This window comes from Sapajus apella, unplaced genomic scaffold, assembly GCF_009761245.1.
Source record: "Sapajus apella isolate SASKATOON/1434 unplaced genomic scaffold, GSC_monkey_1.0 scaffold47, whole genome shotgun sequence".
NCBI lineage: Eukaryota > Metazoa > Chordata > Mammalia > Primates > Cebidae > Sapajus > Sapajus apella.
This window is the reverse complement of record NW_022436987.1, coordinates 7,296,093-7,314,938: the sequence shown is the minus strand read 5'-3', so window position 1 is coordinate 7,314,938 and position 18,846 is coordinate 7,296,093. Positions and strand designations below refer to the sequence as shown.

The window sequence follows — 18,846 nt, the reverse complement described above, 5'->3', positions numbered from 1 at the left end:
GATCAATTTTTATGTGCCGTTGCCTTGACTATAAAGTAGCTTTTGTGTGGTGCTTCTCCCACTGCATAGTAATGGGCTCAGTTAGATGGATCAGCTACAGAGTGTATCCCCCAGGTAAATGAATGAGTATACCTGCGGAACACTATCCTTCGGCATTGCTCATCTGCAACTGGAGAATATTTTCAAAAGTGATTATGTTTTCTTGTCAAAACCAATATCAAGCCATCCTTTCTGACAATAATTAATCAAAAGGTTTGGTTGCTCCTTAAAGTTGCTTCTTGTAAATATCAAAATACCTGAGTGTGAGTCCTACCAGTCACTAGTGTGATTTCTGAAAAATGATTTAAATGTTCTGATTCTCACTAACTGCATTCATAAAATAAGAATATCAACATCTATATGACAGTATTGTGCAGGTCAAATGACCTAAAGTATATGAAAGCTCATTGTAAAGTGCAATGCAAAAATCAGTTTTCTTATTATTACTCTTGTTATAATAAAGTTATGTTATCAACACAGTGCAGTAATTCTCACCTGGGTTTTATAGAATACTAATCTTCTGCTGGGCATGGTGGCTCATACGTATAATCCCTGTACTTTGGGAGGCTGAGGCAGGAGGCTCGCTTGAGGTCAGGACTTTGAGACAAGGCTGGCCAACATGCTGAAACCCCATTTCTAATAAAAATACACACAAAAAAATCTTTGAGCATTTTGCTAGTTGTCAGGCACTGTGTGGAGTGATTTCTCTGGTGGTGCACACCTGTAATCCCAGCTACTCAGGAAACTAAGGCAGAAGAATCTCTTGAGCCTGGGAGGCAGAGGTTGCAGTAAGCCGAGATCTCGCTACTGCGTTCCAGCCTGGGTGACAGAGCAAGACTGTCTCAAAAAGAAAAAAAAAAAAGGCTGGGCACGGTGGCACACACCTGTTATCCCAGCACTTTGGGAGGCTGAAGTGGGTGGATCACCTGAGGTCAGGAGTTTGAGACCAGCCTGGCCAACATGGTGAAAACCTGCCTCTACTAAAAATACAAAAATTAGCTGGGCATGGTGGCACGCACCTATAGTCCCAGCTACTCTGGGAGGCTGAGGCAGGGGAATCGCTTGAACCCAGGAGGCGGAGGTTCCAGTGAGCCAAGATCATCGCATCACTGCCATCCAGCCTGGGCGACAGAGCAACTCTCTGCCTCAAAAAAAAAAAATAAAATAAAATAAAAAAAACAACCAAACAAAAAAACGCTAGTCTTATGCAATACTTCATAAAAGAAGGGCTCAGTAGTGGCGAAACATATTTGGAAAACTTCTTATATATTCTTCTGGAGATTTAAGAAAAATATATATTGTTATAATAAACGTTCTAGTAAGTCACGCAACCCATACATACAGGCTTATAGAATTTTTTAAAATATGATATTGGCTGATTCTATAAAAAGCTAGCATAGAGGAAGAGATCATTTCTTTTGGGGAGAGGAATTATTTAGGTAAAAATTTAAAAGCATGGTGATTAAGACGTGGTCCTTACCTTCTCAGAACTAGAACTTGATTCCTTACTGCAAATTAGTACAAGAGTTTCCACTTTGTACTGGCTGCAGGTTCTGTGATATTAGAGCTAGCAGAGACCCTAAAGATGATGTAGAAGTGAGAAAATTTTGAATCAGAGAAGAGATACAATTTGTTGCAGGTGACATACTAGCTGGTTATTGGCAACTGAGCCAGAGCTCAAAGAACACAAATCTCGTAGCTCCTGAGCCAGCATCTTTTCTATCCTTCATCACCAAACCAAACTTTGGACATGGCCTCTCATGGGGCAGGAACAGCCTGGGTTCTGTGTTCGACTTAGCCTTGTGATGCCTGCATCTGGTTAGAGAATCGGAGGCAGACAACAGGTAGAGGAATATTGAAACAAGTCTCTCATTGTACTTAAGCACTTTTTTGATGAAATGAAATCATTCACCAGAATCAGATAGGGCTGCTAGAGTTAAAACCTGCTTGCTTTACATGAAAGATGTTCAACCGGACACCCAGACTTGTAATTTGTCAAAAACAAAGTTGACATTGAGTTTCAAGTGATGAGCCCCAAGAATGATAGAAAGAGCTGACATCCTTGAGCATTTTGCTGTGTGTCAGGCACTGTGTGGAGTGAGTTCTCTGGATCACCTCATTTCCTCCACATAGCAGCCCTATGAGGCTGACTCTGTTATCTCTTATCACTGCGTCCAGGGGAAGCTGTCCATCTCACAGCTGCTGTGGGAACTCAGGAAGAAAGTGGGGTGGGCATTTCGACCTTTACAGGGTGCTTCTGCTTTAGAAAATGGAAAACAAAACACAAAAACAACTTGTGGAATTTGTCCAGAATTCCTTCTATTTTACTTTCACTGTACCTGTTTTACTATAGATAACCAACAACCAGACTGGACAAATGGTCTTCTCAGAGACAGTGATCACGTCTGTGGGAGATGAAGAAGGCAGAAGGAGCCATGTGAGTTGTCATTTCCCCTGCACTTGCACCCCGGCAAACTCACTTTCATTCAGTTTGCCCACAGCGACTCAGATGCAGACCATGGGCGGGAGGGGGCTGACTCTCCTGTGCCTCTCCTGACTCATTTCTACCACGATCCCCCAATCCCTACACTTCTGACCAAACCGATGCAGTCCAGTAATAGGTTACGCCTCCATGCACTTGGCATCAGAAACAACAGAGAAATGAAACTCGGTGGTCATTTCCATGGCCCATCTCAGCTTTGAAAGGGGGACAAGCAAGTATTAGACATGTTGACTGGAACCGTGGTGACAGTCCTGGTGTATCAGATGGTGAAATCCCCAAAGCCTCGGGGACAGCCCCACCTTTTGTCATCCCACCCCTGGGCAGGCGGGTTGAGAGCAAGAACACCTTATGTGGAGCCCAGTGGCCTAAAGGGAAGAAGACTGTCTGTCCATTCCAGGGTGAGGCTCTGGTCCCTGTGATTGCTTCTGTTAGTTGCCTGTTGCTTAGTCCAGAGGCAGGATGGATTTCACAGAATTATAGAGTCCTAAATTTGGAAGGGATGTGATTTCACAGAAAGAAAACCTGGGCACAGGTTGGGGTATGACCCGGTTGGAGTCACTGTTCTCCCAGCTGCACTTCATTTTCTCAAAGAGATGTCTGGCTTCAGATGCACATGCCTGCTGAGGAGTGGACAGCAGGGAGCGCGCCTTCTTTATGGAGAATACAAGAAGCCAGCCTCTCTGTACCCAGATAACTTATGCATCCTTGGCCTTCCCAGGGCATTGAGGATTTTCCTCACCTGTTTTTGGTCTTATGGCTGGAAGAGAATCAGTGTACTGATAACAGTTAGGAAGGTGGTGCTGTCTTGGTTGGTAGGTGATGGATGTTTTTTCTTATTTTTGGCACAGTGCTCAAGTGTCGGGAGCTGGCCGACATTTACGGCAGGCTGGGCTCCAGTTGGCCATGTGCAATGGTAGTGACGCCACCATTCAAGGGAGGTTGGGGGTGGTGGGGAGGAACTGCAGTGAAATGGAAAGGGCACTGGCTGTGAAGTCCAGAAGGCTCACTTTGTCGCCTACCAGCTAGGGTACCTCGGTTTCCCCATCTTCAAGTGAGGTAACAATGTCCATCATCTCTTGCCGCCCTGGCAGCACAGAAGCCTCTGAAACTAAGTCTAGATTAACTAAGACAGGAATGGAAGAGAGGCCGGCTTCCAAAGGTGGGAAGAGAGAGAAGAAAGCAAAAGAAGAACCAGCCAGCCATAGGATATGTTCATGGTTCTAGAGGGAAGTGCTTTAGAGTGTTCCAGATCTCAGGCTGTGTTTGGGGCTTGAAGGATTGAGGCGGGAGCAGAGTTGTGGAATGGAAAGGGTAGGGGAAGCAGAACTCACAGGGCTGTGAATTAGGAGAAAAGCCTTTGTTCTCAAGTCAAAAAAACGTAACCTGTCATTGCACAGTAGTACAGCTGTGCTCTGGGGAGGGAGCAGCTGTGCCTTTGAGCACCCCGGCACTGCTGGAGGACCAGGCATACATGAGGCTGCTGCACCTGCAGCCCGTGCTGCCCCCTCCACCAGCGAAGCAGCTGGTCAAGTTTGTGCCTTTTAGTTGGGGGAACTGAGACTCTGAGAGTTGGGTGGGGAAGAGACAAGATCTTGAACACACCAAGGGCATGCTTGGGTCAGAAACCAGCTGCCTGCACTTCTGTGCCATGTGTCACTTTTTCCGAGTGCGCATGGCCTCATGTGCCCCTGTGTCCTCTGCTTCAAGACTCATCTGGGAGGTTCAGAGTCTCCACTCCTGCCCATGCCATCTCCTGTGGCCCTTGTGTGATGGAGGACACACCTTGGTCCCCTTGTGCAGGGCAGAACCTGAACCCCTATATATGACAGTCCTGAGAATGCAGGAGGTTGAGGGGAGCAGTAGATCTAAGAACCCCACATGCCGGAGGCTCACTAAGGTTGTCTTGATGCCTGCTCAGACTCTCAAAATAGGAGCGTATCAGGTTTCTGTATGAGAATAAATTCCCACTTGACTGACTAGAAGGGAGACCTTGGTCATCTGATGCTTGGCTGGCTAGCGTCTGGAAGATCCCACTGGGCTTTGGAGAATGGATTGGAGACTTTTCAAGCCACCTGTGAGAGCGATGTCATATGGCAGCAAAGGTGGCATGTGTGCCTCACTTCAGAGCCACACTTATTGTCAGAGTGGCTTGCCGAGAGTCAGGAAGTGAGATCCAGTTTCACATGTCCACAGAATTGTTTCATTCAACCGCCGTCCTATTCCTGGGCTCGCCATCGTCCTAGCACAATTGATCTAGGACTTCAGCGTTGTCTTTACAGAGACACGGAGCTCTGTTTTCTGAACAGAAAGCTGTAAAGACTAGTTTACTATCAAAGGAAGGCAAGGGCTGTGCATTGTCACCGCTGTCCCACTCTATCACTTTGCAATTTAATGATTTTTACAGTTTGCTCTGAAATGTGTTACACACGGCAGAAACTTTCTCTAAAAGGGATTTGCCATTGCAAAGGACAAATCATATGCTGTGCAAACCTTAAAATACTATAAACAGGAGCTAATTTTCAGGATTTAAAATTTCCAGATGAATTCAATTAAAAATAATCACCAAGCACCTTACACTTTCCTTTCCTCAAATGCTGGAATGTGTATTAATATGTATGGGGACCCGGGGAGGCTCACAGAAAGTTACAGACAGTAACACTATATGCCTGTCTAGAAATTGCACGCAGCATGTGCAAGGCCCTGGTCTGTTTTTACACTCAAATGTGAAAGGGGAAGAGGACGCTGCGGCTTGTTATTTCACCTGAGTGCGCCGGCCGATGGGGATGTGGGCTGACGTCTTTGTTGTGAGGCTTTTGTGCCAGGCTTTCTGCCTGCCCCACTTCACAGGCCAGGGGCAGGCACACTGACGCTGTGCTGCTTTTGTGCTGGGGGTGAGGAGGAAAGCAGCATGAGAAGCCAGAGCATGGGCAAGCCATTGTGCATGAATAGGACGTTTTTATTTATAGAACTGTGTCCGCACGTAGGAAGAGTCTGGCCCAATTAACCAAGGCACCCTTTTGATGGGACACATCCTCTTTAAAATCCAACTCACAGCTACAAGGCTTAGCACGTCCTGCATGTGTGGTCTTTCCGGTTTCCCGTTAGAGTATGATGTTAAAAAGTGAGCTGGTTTATATCTATGTGAACACGCCTACTTTGAAGCTATAGGTTCAATCATGTACAAGCAACTCCGAGATACCGGCCAAGACTTCTGAGAGGCTGGGTACAGTGGCACACACCTGTATTCCCAGCACTTTGGAAGGCTGAGCAGGAGGTCACTTGCAGCCAGGAGTTTGAGACCAGCCGGGGTAACAAATTGAGACCCCTTTACAAAAAATTTAAAAAATTAGCTAGGCATGGTGGCATGTGCTCGTGGTCGCAGCCACTCAGGAGACGGAGGCAAGAGGATCGTTTGAGCACAGGAGGTCAAGGCTGCAGTGAGCTATGATTGCATTATTGCATTGCAGCCTGGGTGACAGTGATACCCTGTCTCTAGAAACAAACAACAGACTTCTGAGGCCACAGGTGGATGCATTTTCCTGCTAAAAACACACAGTTTGTAGAGATTTGAGTGATCCAGCGATTTCCTTGTTCCAGTGCCGGTGGTGCCTTTTTGACTAGGTCAGCAGACCGAGGACAGTGACCCTGGAGTCCTCTACAAGTGTAAGGCCACTTGTTGTGAGGATACTTTGCCCGTGAAATATGCTGGAGCCTCGGGAGAGTGGGCTGTTAAACCGTGGCCATCTTTTCCCATGGAGCAGTGAGCCTCCATCACCTCCAAGCCCAGAGAGACCAAGCGAGGAAGTGGGAGAGGAAAGTGTGTTGAGCAAGCCCTTTCTCCTGCAGGCCTCATCAAGTTCATTCCTCAGGCCTATGTATCATTCCCTGACCCTAACTTGTTCATTCATTCTAGAGTGGACAGTAGGGTGCTCGCTTTGTTTTCTCCCTGCACCCTGGTTTTTGATGCTGAGCTCTATCCCTTTAATGGAGTGTCCAGAGGTACCGTGATGAGGAATCCCCGGGCGGGAGGGGCGGGTTATTATTTTAACAGAAGTGCACCGGGGGAGGGTGCGGCACCTCTAGGGAACTCAATTAGTTCCCAAGAGGATCTGCCTCTTGGGGAAACCTGCAAGGTCCACGGAGGCTGGGGTGGTGGCTGAGTTCCAGGAAATGCAGCCCTTCCCTTTTGAGGCACGGAAGTCTGAACAAGGTGAGATACAGACCTCGGTTGGAGCCCTGTGTTGACCTTACAAGCCCTGGCCTTTGTGACTCTGTTTCTTCAACTATCAGATGGGGCTAGTAATCCCCCTTTCACAAGACTGAGTGAGAATCTAGTGTGGCAAGTTTCTAGAAGCTCTTTGTGTGAGGTTCATTATTACTGAAGAGTAATTAAAACTGGGTTCTAATTGGCTGGTTCCCAGCAAGTTTACTGAAAAAAGAGGGGCGTGAGACTGGGGAGACTTGGGGAGAAGTTCGTAAGGCCTCCACAGGCACGGGCGTCTTTCCTCTGACGTCTGTAGCCTCAGGCTGTTTTCATTCTGCAGCAGCCTGCCTCCCTCTCTGAGTGGTGTGCTCCTGGAAGCTCTGTGCTCCTGGCCACGAGGCTGACTCATCATGCTATTGTTCCTAACTGTGCCTGTCAGATATGTCTAGGTTGGGCACTGGGGATACAGACAAAGGGAAGTATAGGTCATATGAACAACCAGGGAAATAGGCGATCGTTGGGTACTGGCAAGTTCCAAGTTGGGGCCCGAAGTTGGCAAGGGGTGATATTCAGAAAGAAACAGACTTACTGTCCTAAGGTTGACAGCATAGGCTTGTGTAAACATTCCGTTCCATATTCTGATAAGCACACAAAGAGTTTGGGTACATTTGTGTTTCTAGATTTATATTTTGAGTTGACTGTGATTTATGGCTAAGTATAAGGCCCTCATGCCTTATTCAGTAGGAAAAGAGATATAATTGACGAACTCTGTATCATTCTGAGAAATGGGTAAATAATTCCCAAATAAATATAGTTGATGTGTGTGAGCAATTTTTATGGGGTAGGCATTTCTTTTTGTGCTGTTACCTGGTGTATTAAGTTGTACCGTCCTCAAACCTAAATATCTTCCAAGAAGGAATTTATTAAATAGGAGTGATTCCACATTGAAAACCAAAATACTGTGGAGTTAATACTGTGAAGATGGTATAAAAGATTGTCTTCAATCAAACATCAACTGAAAAAAAATTACAGAACAGTATATATAATATTTAAAGTATATAAAATATACATACACAGTGTATGAAATATCTTATTTTTAGAAAAAGTATCCATAAAAAAGTCTGGTAAAATATATATTAAATCATTAATAGATCTTTCCAGAGGATTTTAAGTTTGCAGAGACCTTTCCTTTATAGATTTCTTTATTTTAAAAATAGTTTGTGAATTATTTACAATTTTGGTGTAAACGTATCTCTATTTTTTAACGGTTTTGCAAATGCTTTCAGTATAAATGCTAGAAATTAAATTGTAAGTCAAAGGTTATAGATATCTAAAATTTTGAGAGATACTGACAAATTTTCCTCTAGGAAGGTTTTACTCATTTTTATTTTTAGCATCAATTTCTGAGGCTGTATTTCACCAGCCCTCACCTACAGTGGGTGTTAACAGTGGGTGATCATATGATAGGCAAAGAAAAAAGATATCTTCTTTCTGTTTATATTTCTTTGATTATTAGGTCAAGGAAATCTAAGCAAGGGGGATGGCTGTTTGAGAACTGTTAGCTTTATCAGATGTAGAGTCTGCAAATATATCTTATCCCTTCTTCTCTTTGCCAGGGAGAAAGGTCAGTTTTGCATTCCAGGTCGTGCCTAAGCCAAATACCATCCATTCCAGTATGAGGTGATTAGGGAGGTGGGAAGCCCTAGAGGGAACATCTGAGTGCTCAGTGTCTTTGTGAGGTGGCTGATGGGCTGAGTCACAGGGCGGGGGTGGTGGGGACATGCAGGCTACTGCCTCCACTCCCCCCCCCCCCAGTAAATACAAACAAGGTTTAGATGACGGCTGATAGAAGCAGCACATCAGCGGGGGTGGTTAACAGCTCTTAACAGCTCGGGTACAGGCAGATCCAGTTGAAATGGCAATTCTATTGCTTATTAGCTGTGTGTCTTTGTTTAAGTTCCTTAATGGAGTGTCTAAGTGCTCTAAGCTGGTAGTTTTCTCGTATGTTAAATGGGCTTAATAAAAGTACCTTCCATATAGTATTGTCATGCAGATAAAAACATAACCCAGGTCACAATCATATACAATACCTGGAACATAAAGAACAAGAAGTCAGTACATAGCAGCTATTTGTTATGATTTGATTATTCTGATAGCCCAATCCATGGCTATCAAAATTATCAGCATTAATTATTCAATTCATTTATTTGCACATTCTTTGAGTACCTGCAATGTTTCTGGCAGAGAAGTGTAAAAGGCAGTCTCTAACATCAGAGAGCACCCAGGCTAGTAGTGGACAAAAAAATAAACAAGTCATTACAATGTGGGTGCATAATTTTGAAAGGCAAAGGTTGCACAGAGCTTTGTGGGGGCATGGTTACAGGGGCCAAACCAGGAAGCCAGGGAAGACTTGCTTGGGAGACAGTTCTTTACGGGTTTCTTGTTTCTCTCATTTTATAAGCAAAGGCACTTCTTAGTCCATTTGCATTGCTATAAAGGAGTACCCAAGGCTGGGTAATTTACAAAGAAAAGAGGTTTATTTGGCTTACAGTTCTGCTGTACGCTGTACAAACATGGCACCAGTATCTGCACCTGGTGAGGGCTTCAGGAAGCCTCCATTCATGGCAGAAGATGAAGGTAAGCAGGTATTACATTGTGAGAGGAAGGGAGCGGGGGGAGAGAGAGAGAGAGAGAGATGAGATGCCAGGCTCTTTTTTGTTTTTGTAGCGACAATGTCTCACTATATTGCCCAAGCTGGTCTTGAACTCCTGGCCCCAAGAGATTCTCCCACCTCAGCTTCCCAAAGTGCTAGGACTATAGGCATGAGCCACCATGCCCAGCCTCTTCTTAACAATCAGAACACATGGGAACTAATGAGCGAGAGCAGCACCAAGCCACTCATAAGGGATCCGTCCCCATGACCCAGCTACTTCTACTAGGTCCCACCTCCAACAATAGGGATCAAATTTCAACATGAGATTTAAAGAGGACAAATATCCAAACTATATCTGACACTAACTGACCTCTTGTTCTAGACTGTCTTTTCAAGGATGTTGTATAGGCAGTGGCCTTGAAAAACAGAGATTGCCTTGAAAATCAGAGATAGCTGTCCCTCCGTGGCAGAGGGCAGATTTGCTTGCAGCCCATTATCAAAGGTTTGAGTTCTCTGAGCTTGAGATTCCTTAGGTGTGATGTAAACCCAGTGCATGTGCAGCATCCCCCTGGACCCCTCCACGTGGCAGTGTGGAACCTGCAGGCAAGGAGAACTGACACGGACAAGAGAGCTTATGCTGTTTCTGTATTGCTGAAATAAAGTCCTTTGTCTCTGATCTAGGAGTCTCATGTCTTCTGCCAGTAGCCATAAAACTGTGACAGGCACACGTATCATCTTGCAAGTAGAGTAGAATCTTAGACCCTTCACACTTCTTGACAGGCTCCCTGGAAGAGGTGGCAGTTGAACTGTATCTTGAATGATGTCTAGGAATTCTCAGTTGTGGGGAAGAAGGGCATTCCTTGAAGAAGTATTTCTTGTTCAAAGTCAAGGAGGCATGTGGAAATAAGAATATGTTGGAGAAACACTAAACGGTTTAGAATGCTAGAGCTGGAAATGTGCTTGGGGGGCAGCAGATGAAGCTGGGGAGAGGCAGGGGTAAGATTAGGCAGGCCTTTGAGAGCCGTGCCAAGGACTTAGGACTACATGCTGAGTAAGGAGCATATCCTGCATCTGCAGTGCTTTACCATGCCCTATACTGTCTAACGAGACTTCATGGAATCCCCAGAGGAAAGAACCAGAAAGACATGATTTGGAAGACAAAGACAGTGGACACAGGGCTTTGCTTAATCCTGTGGAAGCTGGAGCCTTGAGTCCCCTTTGGGCTGCAAAGCCTGTACCCTGCAAAAAGCCTGGCTTCTGGCCTTGAAATCTGGAAACTGTTACTTAGAAATGGAGCATTCTGCTTTTGCTTGGTGCCAGTAGACAGGCCAGATAAGTGACAGTAAATGAACTTGAAATCTCATTAGGCTGATGGTGTCGGCTGCAGAACAAGCTGATTTCTGTGGTCTCTGAGTAGCCTGGACATGTCAGGGGCCAAACAGCTCCTCCACGCAGGTGTGTGGCTGTCCTCTGCTCTCACGACCTGGGGACCCTTCCAGACCAGCCTGGATAACTTTCACCATAGGTCTTTTTGTATCCTGGCTGCCCAATACGTGGCCCTGTCCTGTTGGCATTATTCCAAAAAACTGTTTTGTTTTTAAAATAACATCAAGGGCTACAACATTTCTCAATAGTCCCTTATTTAGTCAGGCACTGTGCCAAGGATCTGACTTCCTTTCCTTCACACAATCCACATGACAGTGCTACAAGGCAGATACAGTTGAACCCATTTTACAGATGAATTAACTGAGGCTCAGAGAAAATTATAAAACAGAACTTGTAGGTGGGTGACCCAGTACTAAAAAAGAGAAATAAAATGAAACAGTTAGGTCTTATTGATTCCAAAACTTCCAAGACTCATTTTTTTTTTTTTTTTTTTTTTGAGACGGACGGAGTCTTGCTCTGTCGCCAGGCTGGAGTGTAGTGGCATGATCTCAGCTCATTGCAACCTCTGCCTCCCGTGTTCAAGTGATTCTCCTGCCTCAGTCTCACAAGTAGCTAGGATTACAGGAATCCGCCACAACACCCAGCTAATTTTTTTATTTTTAGTAGAGATGGGCTTTCACCGTGTTGGCTAGTATGGTGTAGATCTCCTGACATCATGATCGCACACCTCAGCCTCCCAAAGTGCTGGGATTACAGGTGTGAGCCACTATGCCCAGCCAAGAGTCATGTTCTTAATGGAACATGTAAAAATTGTGGTAAAATGCATATAATATGAAATTACCGTCTTAACAATGTTTAAGCATATAATTCAACAGCGTTAATTGCATTCGCATTGCTGTGCAACCAGTCTCCATGATTCTCTTTGTCTTGCAAATCGGACATGCTATGTCCACTAAACAATGCCCCCCTCCGCCAGTCCCCCTGGTAACCACCATTCTACTTTCTGTCTCTATGATTTTGACTACTGAAGGTTCCTCATATGAGTGGAATCACACTGTGTTTGTATTTTTGTGACTGGTGAATTTCACTTAGTGTAATGTCCTCAGGGTTCATCCATGTTGTAGCAGGTATCAGAATCTCATTCCTTTGTAAGGCTGAATAATACAATGAGTGTGTATATACATGGACATAAATACATGTATATCTATGTATATACACACACGTATTTTGTTTCTCCATTCATTTGTCAATGCACCTTGGGTTGCTTCCACCTTTGGGCTATTGTGAATAATGCTGCTATAAACACAGGTATGCAAATATCTCTTTGATATTCTTTCATATCAAACGCTTTCCATTCTTTTGGCTGTATACCCAGAAGTAGAATTGCTAGATCATATGGTCATTCTATTTTTAATGTTTTCAGGAACCACCATACTGTTTTCCATAGTGGCTGTACCATTTTGCGTTCCCACCAGCGGGGCACAAGGTAGAAGTTTTTTTTTTTTCAACCTTTCAGTCTTCATGACTGTAGACACTGGTGGACATAAGCACCCAATGTGAGCTGAAGGACTGTCTCAAAATTCCTGGCGCCTGCTGCCCTTGCATAAGGCACGGCCTTCCCCAACTCTGGTTCCAGCAGTTGCCTCTGCAGTGTGGCAGCCATAGTCTCAGGGGGTGTCTTTAGAGCATAACTGATGCCACTGCCTTGAGTTTCTCACCCCTCACCCTGGCCTGTAGCCAACATGCTGAAAACTTCCCTGAGGTCTGGTGTATGCAGCTCAGGCTGCATCTTGGAGATTGGGGGATCAAAAGATGTGATTTTTTTGACCATTCAGGAATTAACACCCACTCTACACCCTCCTTTATGAGCCCCACCCCCAGCCCTCCATAATGTCCTCAAAGAACTCCCAGAGGCATGAAGGGCCTCCCACTTCCCTGTAAAGGGACTCCAGACTCCTAAGAGGGTCCTATGGGAGACTCAGGCCCCCAAGGAGGTTTTCTGGTGATGATGGTTGTTTTTTAATTCCTGCCAGTGGTAGCAAGGGGTTCCGGGAGGTAGACCAGGGGACAATGCCCACAGAGGCCCCAGTCATACCATCTCCTCTTCCAGGGTCAGAGCCAGGAGCAGTGGAAGGGAACTGGATCTGGATGGGAAATGGGGAATGCAGAAGGACGTGTTTAACGCTCCCAGGAAATTTACAGTCATGCCCCCAAATCTAATAAATGAGCTGGTGTCTCAAATCAGGCAGGAAGCCTCTACTCTTGGTCACATCCCCAGCAGACTGTGGGAAGAATGATGGATGGAGACTGAGTCATCTAAATGTTTGCTCAGGTCTCATTGCTCTGCCTAGACCTCCTGTCAGTTTCAATTTTCAGCTCCACCTCCTGGAAGAAAAGGAATAAACAAGATATTTGGGTACATTTTAGGGGATCATAGTGTGGTAGAATTCAGAATCCAAACTGCTGCAACTTGAAATCCCTGCTTCTGGGGCAACTTCCCTCATGGCTCTGAGCGTTGGCTCTTGCTCTGTGAAAGGAGGATTTAATGACGGCCCGAGTAGGGTGTTTTACAAGTAGGAGGCAATGTCTGGAAAATGGTGTTTAATAGATGCTGAATAAGTGTCAATTCTCCTTTCTGAGCTAATTTCCTGGACCCCTTGTGGCAGGAAGCAGTAGTTCACTGAATATGAGTGTGATAAATCAGTAAATATGTTTATTTTGTTGTAAGGCTGCTGTTGCTTTGAAACAGTAACTGAGAAGGCTTCTGAAAGGTGATGGCGGCTAAGGTGCCAGACCAAACAGATGAAAACGCTATTTGTGTCAAGACAGGCCTCATGCCAAAGATAAAGTAAAACAGTATTTCACTGAGTCACACAATTATAAATGGTAGAATTCACAGGGTTCCTTGAACTCCTGTAGACCAGGAAGGAGCACATGTGGCCCATCCACTGCCGTCCCACCTCCAGACACATGCAGACATTGCTAATCTATCACAGAGTTGTTTCCTTATGAGCCCAGATAGTCTCAGTACTTGAGGGAGCACAGCACTTCAAGCTGCCACTGACAGTTGGAAAAGGACTATCCTTGAAACCTATTTTCCAGTCCTGCTTTAGACCAAACCTCCCATTTTACAGATGAGAAAACAGAGATTTGGGGATATAATTTTCTCCAGATCATGCAGCCATCACATCTGGAACCTCATTTCCAGTTCAGTTCAGTGTTTATAACATGGCGGACCCGAAATTTCCCATTTCAGGAAGCAGGGTCTGGGTGCCCTTGTTTTTGTCATGTTGCAAAACATTTGACAATTGAGAGGATGGGCCACCTAATGCTGAGAAATACGGTGAAGACCAACAGGGAAAGAGTGTTCTCAGGCCCAGGGGAAAAATTTAGAAGTTCATAAAGACTTGTCTAAAGACTGAGCTCTGGGAAAGCAGGGACTTCACCTGTCATGGGTCACGTCCGCGTCTCCGTATCTGTGCTTGAGATGGATAGGTGTTGAGTAGTTGAATACATACTTAGTAGATGAAAGCTATGTGACCTAGATGCAAGTTGGGAAATAAAAACAGAAGTAAAAGTCCTTGAAGATAAGATTCCGTAAAGAGCTACAATAAGTAAATGAGTGATTTGTTTGAAAAATGAACATGTTTTTCTCTTTTTTTCTTTTCTTTTCTTTTTTTTTTTTAAATAAAGATGGGGTTTCACTGTGATGGGCAGGCTGGTCTTGAACTCCTGACCTCAGGTGATCCCCCCACCTCGGCCTCCCAAACTGCTAGGATTACAGGCGTGAGCCACAGTGCCTGGCCAAACCTCCGTTTTTCTTGCCTGTGTTCATTCATCTACATTATTGGACACCTACTGTTTGTTGGGTTGTATACCCAGTGTTTTACATGTTTTATTTTCTAATTCTTAAAACACTATGAAGTAGACATAATATAATTTTATAGATGAGGACACTGGTATTTAGGGAAGTTAAATTGCAAAAGCCATGGCAGGTGGTATTGGCCATTTTATATATTTATTTATTTTTTTGTTATTTATTTATTTTTAAGATGAAGTTTCACCATGTTGGCCAGGCTGGTCTTGAACTCCTGGCCTCAGGTGATCCACCCACCTCAGCCTCCCAAAGTGCTGGGATTACAGGCGTGAACCACCATGCCTGGCAATTTTGGCCATTTCAATAAAAAGATATATTTCTGATAAAGTCATGGTGGTTTGCAGCCATAATGTTGGGTTGTTTTGTTCACAAGCCTTCCACTCCTGGGTTACAGCTTGTGTCATTTATATCGAGTCATTGAGGCCCTCCCCTTTCCAAAGCCTTCAAATGGAAAACCAACATCACAAAAGGACAACTGTATGGTTTTCCCCTCCCAGGGATGGCAGAGCCCCTTGGGCTCAGGGGAGAAGTTATCAGAAGAGGATGGTTAGGAAACTGTGGAATCTCTCACCCACTTTCTTTTGTTTTCACCACTGATGGGGTGTCAGACTTGCTGCTGCTGAAAAGGAACATTCTAAACCACCAGAAGGGCATTTTAAGTGGGTGGCATGCTCCCTTGTCTGAAGAAGTTGGCTATTGACACATTTCAGTGATGTGACGTGGAAAATACAGCCACAGGGAAAACAGCCTGAATTTTCCATAGTCTCATAATTCAGGGCCTCCCAGAAAGGAGGCAGGAACAAAAGACTAGTGGCTAGGATAGAAAAACACCCTGGCTTGAAGATGGCAGAGGGCCCGCTCACCAGGGCGGGGGTCCCCGGGTGGCTGGGGTGGGCAGAGGCCAGCAGATTCCATCCTTCTCATGCCTGGCAAGCGGCAGAACATAGGCTCAGCCCCACGTGCATGAGATTCCTAGCAGCCTTTGCCTTTCCCATTGTTTCCAGGATCCTTCTTTTTTGATTAAATCTATGGGGAGCTTCTTCCCCAGAGAGAACACATATCCTGTAGCAGAAAGTTCCAATCAAAGGCCCGATGTCATACTCAGTGCCTGCCTTGTACCGAGCTGCTCTCCTCTCCCCGCACCCCTGCGTTTTTGCTGGGATTTGGAAGGCGAGAGGAAGGAAAGAGAACCGTCATTAAGCACATACACAGGTGCTGCGTGACCGTTTTGTATGAGCTGTTTTCCTTCATATTACCAAACCTACCTACAACACGGTGTACTAGCCCTGGGTTAAAGATAAGGAGTGAAAAGTCACTCAGAGTGACTTGCTGAGGTCACCCAGCTAGTCAGTGGTAGAGTTGGGATTTACAATTATTTCCAAGTAAGTCTGTCTTACTCCAAAACCTAGACTCCTTCTAGTGCACAGAACACTGCCTTGCAAAATGATCAGATGGTGGGAAGGTCATTAACAGTAATGGAATGTCTGGTACACACCATGAAATGTGGTCATATTTATCACTCTTAATCTTTCTGAAAACTTAACTGGTTAGGTTTTATCATGCCCATTTTATAGATGAGGAAATGCAATGCAATGAAGTGAAATGACTTACCCAGGCTTGCCCAGCAAGAGCTGAGGAAGACAGCAGGCCTGGGGAGCTCACTGTGCGGGGAGTGGGTCATTTTAGAGCTTTTTGTCTGAGTCTTGGCTTGGAGAGCCGGGGCAGGGCTGGGGTATGGCTGGGCTCCTTGGTGGTGGGGCACAAAGGAATCCCCTAGCCCCAGCCAGAAGCACCAAGGCCATTGTGAGGATGGACAGCTCCATGGTGTCTGGAGCAGGAAACTTGGGTGTGCCCAGACCACCTTCCCTAGACCATCTGCACATGGCCTCCTCCTTAGAACTGAAGCTTTCCATGTTTCTTGCCATCCCACAAAAGTGAAGCAAACTTCGACGTGGCCACTTGTGAGCAAAATGAGGTCAAGGCGTATGTTTTTCCACCACTGAAACATTAAAGTTTTCCCAGGCTCATTAGCATAAATGGTTCAACTTGAAAAGTTAAAAAATTTCGGGAGACCCCTTTCCATCCTCACTGTGGAAGAACGTTGTGGGTAGTGTTGAGGGAAAGAAAGAGTAATTCCTCAGGGCAGGGAAGAGGCTGGAAGGCAGGAGATTGGGCGCTCTTTAGAGGCTGGGGTGGGGAATGCCAGGCAGTCCCCCACCCAGCAGCCCTGCCAGGGGCTGGGGAAGTGGCTTTTTTCCTGCCCAGGGGAAAACAAACTGGTTTTTGTTTTGTTCTGCTTTAGATTTTCTTCATCCTCACCCCCACCCCCGCCCCTGCCTTTGTTTAAGGAAATTGAGCGAATTCTTTGAGTTGTGTTTATAAAGAGGGCAAGGCATTTGAGGCACTGAAGCAGTGGTTCTTCACGTTGGGCATACGTCAGAATTATTTTCTTAATCTGGATACAACTCATGGGAAAAGTAATGCATTTTTGTTTTCATTTACTTTTAAATTAAATTGAGCACTTCCTTTAATCTGAAATGTAGACAACAAACCCAGTTATTATCAGCAGTACCTTTGTATCAATAGCAATCACAAATATTTTTATTTTCTCTACGTTTTAACGTATCTTAACATAGCATTTATGCTCAGCACTTAGGGAGGAAGTGCTTTGTCAGAGTTGCCCATAGGTCTTGCTATCCAGTGTGTTCATTAGAAGCCCACAAAATGCTGTCTCTCAAACTGTTTGATAACTTGATTTCAATGCAACCATTTTTTCTTTGTAACCCTGTATGTTTGCCTTTATTCATCTAACCCTGTTATTCTGAGAACAGGCTTTATCTAGGTATTAAACGAGTCCCTAGTACAAAAAAGCTAAGACCCCTTATTTTATTTTACTATTATTATTTTTTTAGACAGAGTTTCACTTTTGTTGCCCCCACCGCCCCCCAGCCTCAGGCTGGAGTGCAATGGTGTGATCTCGGCTCACCACAACCTCCACTTCCTGGGTTCAAGTGATTCTCCTGCCTCAGCCTCCCAAGTAGCTGGGATTACAGGCATGCGCCACTATGCCTGGCTGATTTTGTATTTTTAGTAGAGACAGGGTTTCACCACGTTGGTCAGGCTGGTCTTGAATTCCTGACCTCAGGTGATCCACCTGCCTCGGCCTCCCAGCGTGCTGGGATTACAGGTGTGAGCCACTGCGCCTGGCCAAGACCCCTTATTTTTAAAAGGTCAATGTCCACACTGGGGCATCCTAGTCACTCCTAGTCACAGATATAGACATGGCCTAGTGGGCAGCGAGGAGGCTGTAGAAGGGTCTGCTGCCTCTGTTGGAGTGACATCCCCACCATTGTAGATAGGACTTAACCCTGAAGTTCCTGGAGTCGCGCCAGCCTCCCCATTCAGATGATTTGAATCCTGAAGACTACGACGAGCCATTTTTGGGAAACTGAAGATTGAGAAGGTTCTGATTATCAGCATTGTTGGGGGTGGGGTCTTGAAAACGCTGGGCCTGGGCTCTCTCTCAGATGAAGGAGTGCCCAGCTCATCCTGGGGAGTCTCCCACATGGACCATTTGACACATGTAGCCCAGATCGGGGCCCACACTGACTCCTGTTGCTCACAGCTACAGGCAAGGCTGATCTTTGGTGGCGAAGGCCCCTGGCCTGTGGCCGCAGCTCGGCAGCCTGAACTGCTGGGTGAAGGAAGCATCCTCCGACTCCCTTTTCCCTCTGCGGCCTGTCCTACCCATGGCGTAGCTGGAGGATGCAGACACATCCACTGGAGACGTGTGATATGTCAGGAGGGACCACAGGCCACAGCCCCTAGAACCTTATTCTTCCTGAGAGATTTCACCCGCCCCACCGAAGGCTCCAGCCCTAGGCCTTTGGGATGGACAGAGAAAAATACAAGAGGATCCAATTTTCGTGACCTCCCAGTTCTCTCAAGCCCACCTGCCTAGAAGCACTGTCTCCTGAGGAGCCAGCTCTTGCATAGGTACTATCTCCAAGTGCTGAGAGTGTAGAAGGACTTCGCACGTTTATTACTTTCTTCCCAAGGTAAGGGAAAACCAAATTTAAGAGACTGAGCTAGGCCAAGTCAGCTCACTGGCTCATGTAAAAGGAGCAAACAAGAAACGAGCCGAGTCAATCTGGAGAAACTCTGTCCATCCCCAAGGCTGGGGG

General features: G+C 45.7%; 1 protein-coding gene across 4 annotated transcripts in view; it reads left to right on the top strand.

Annotated features, from left to right (window-relative positions):
• DKK3 (dickkopf WNT signaling pathway inhibitor 3) overlaps positions 1–18,846 on the top strand; it is a 48,459-nt gene that overhangs the window by 8,811 nt on the left and 20,802 nt on the right. For 3 of the 4 annotated variants that reach the window (XM_032240760.1, XM_032240758.1, XM_032240759.1), the window contains one exon: positions 2,393–2,476. The exons of the other annotated variant lie outside the window; for it this stretch is intronic. In XM_032240760.1, the coding sequence (XP_032096651.1) occupies positions 2,393–2,476 (84 nt within the window). The remainder of the gene's footprint in view (positions 1–2,392; positions 2,477–18,846) is intronic. 4 annotated transcript variants of the gene reach the window in all.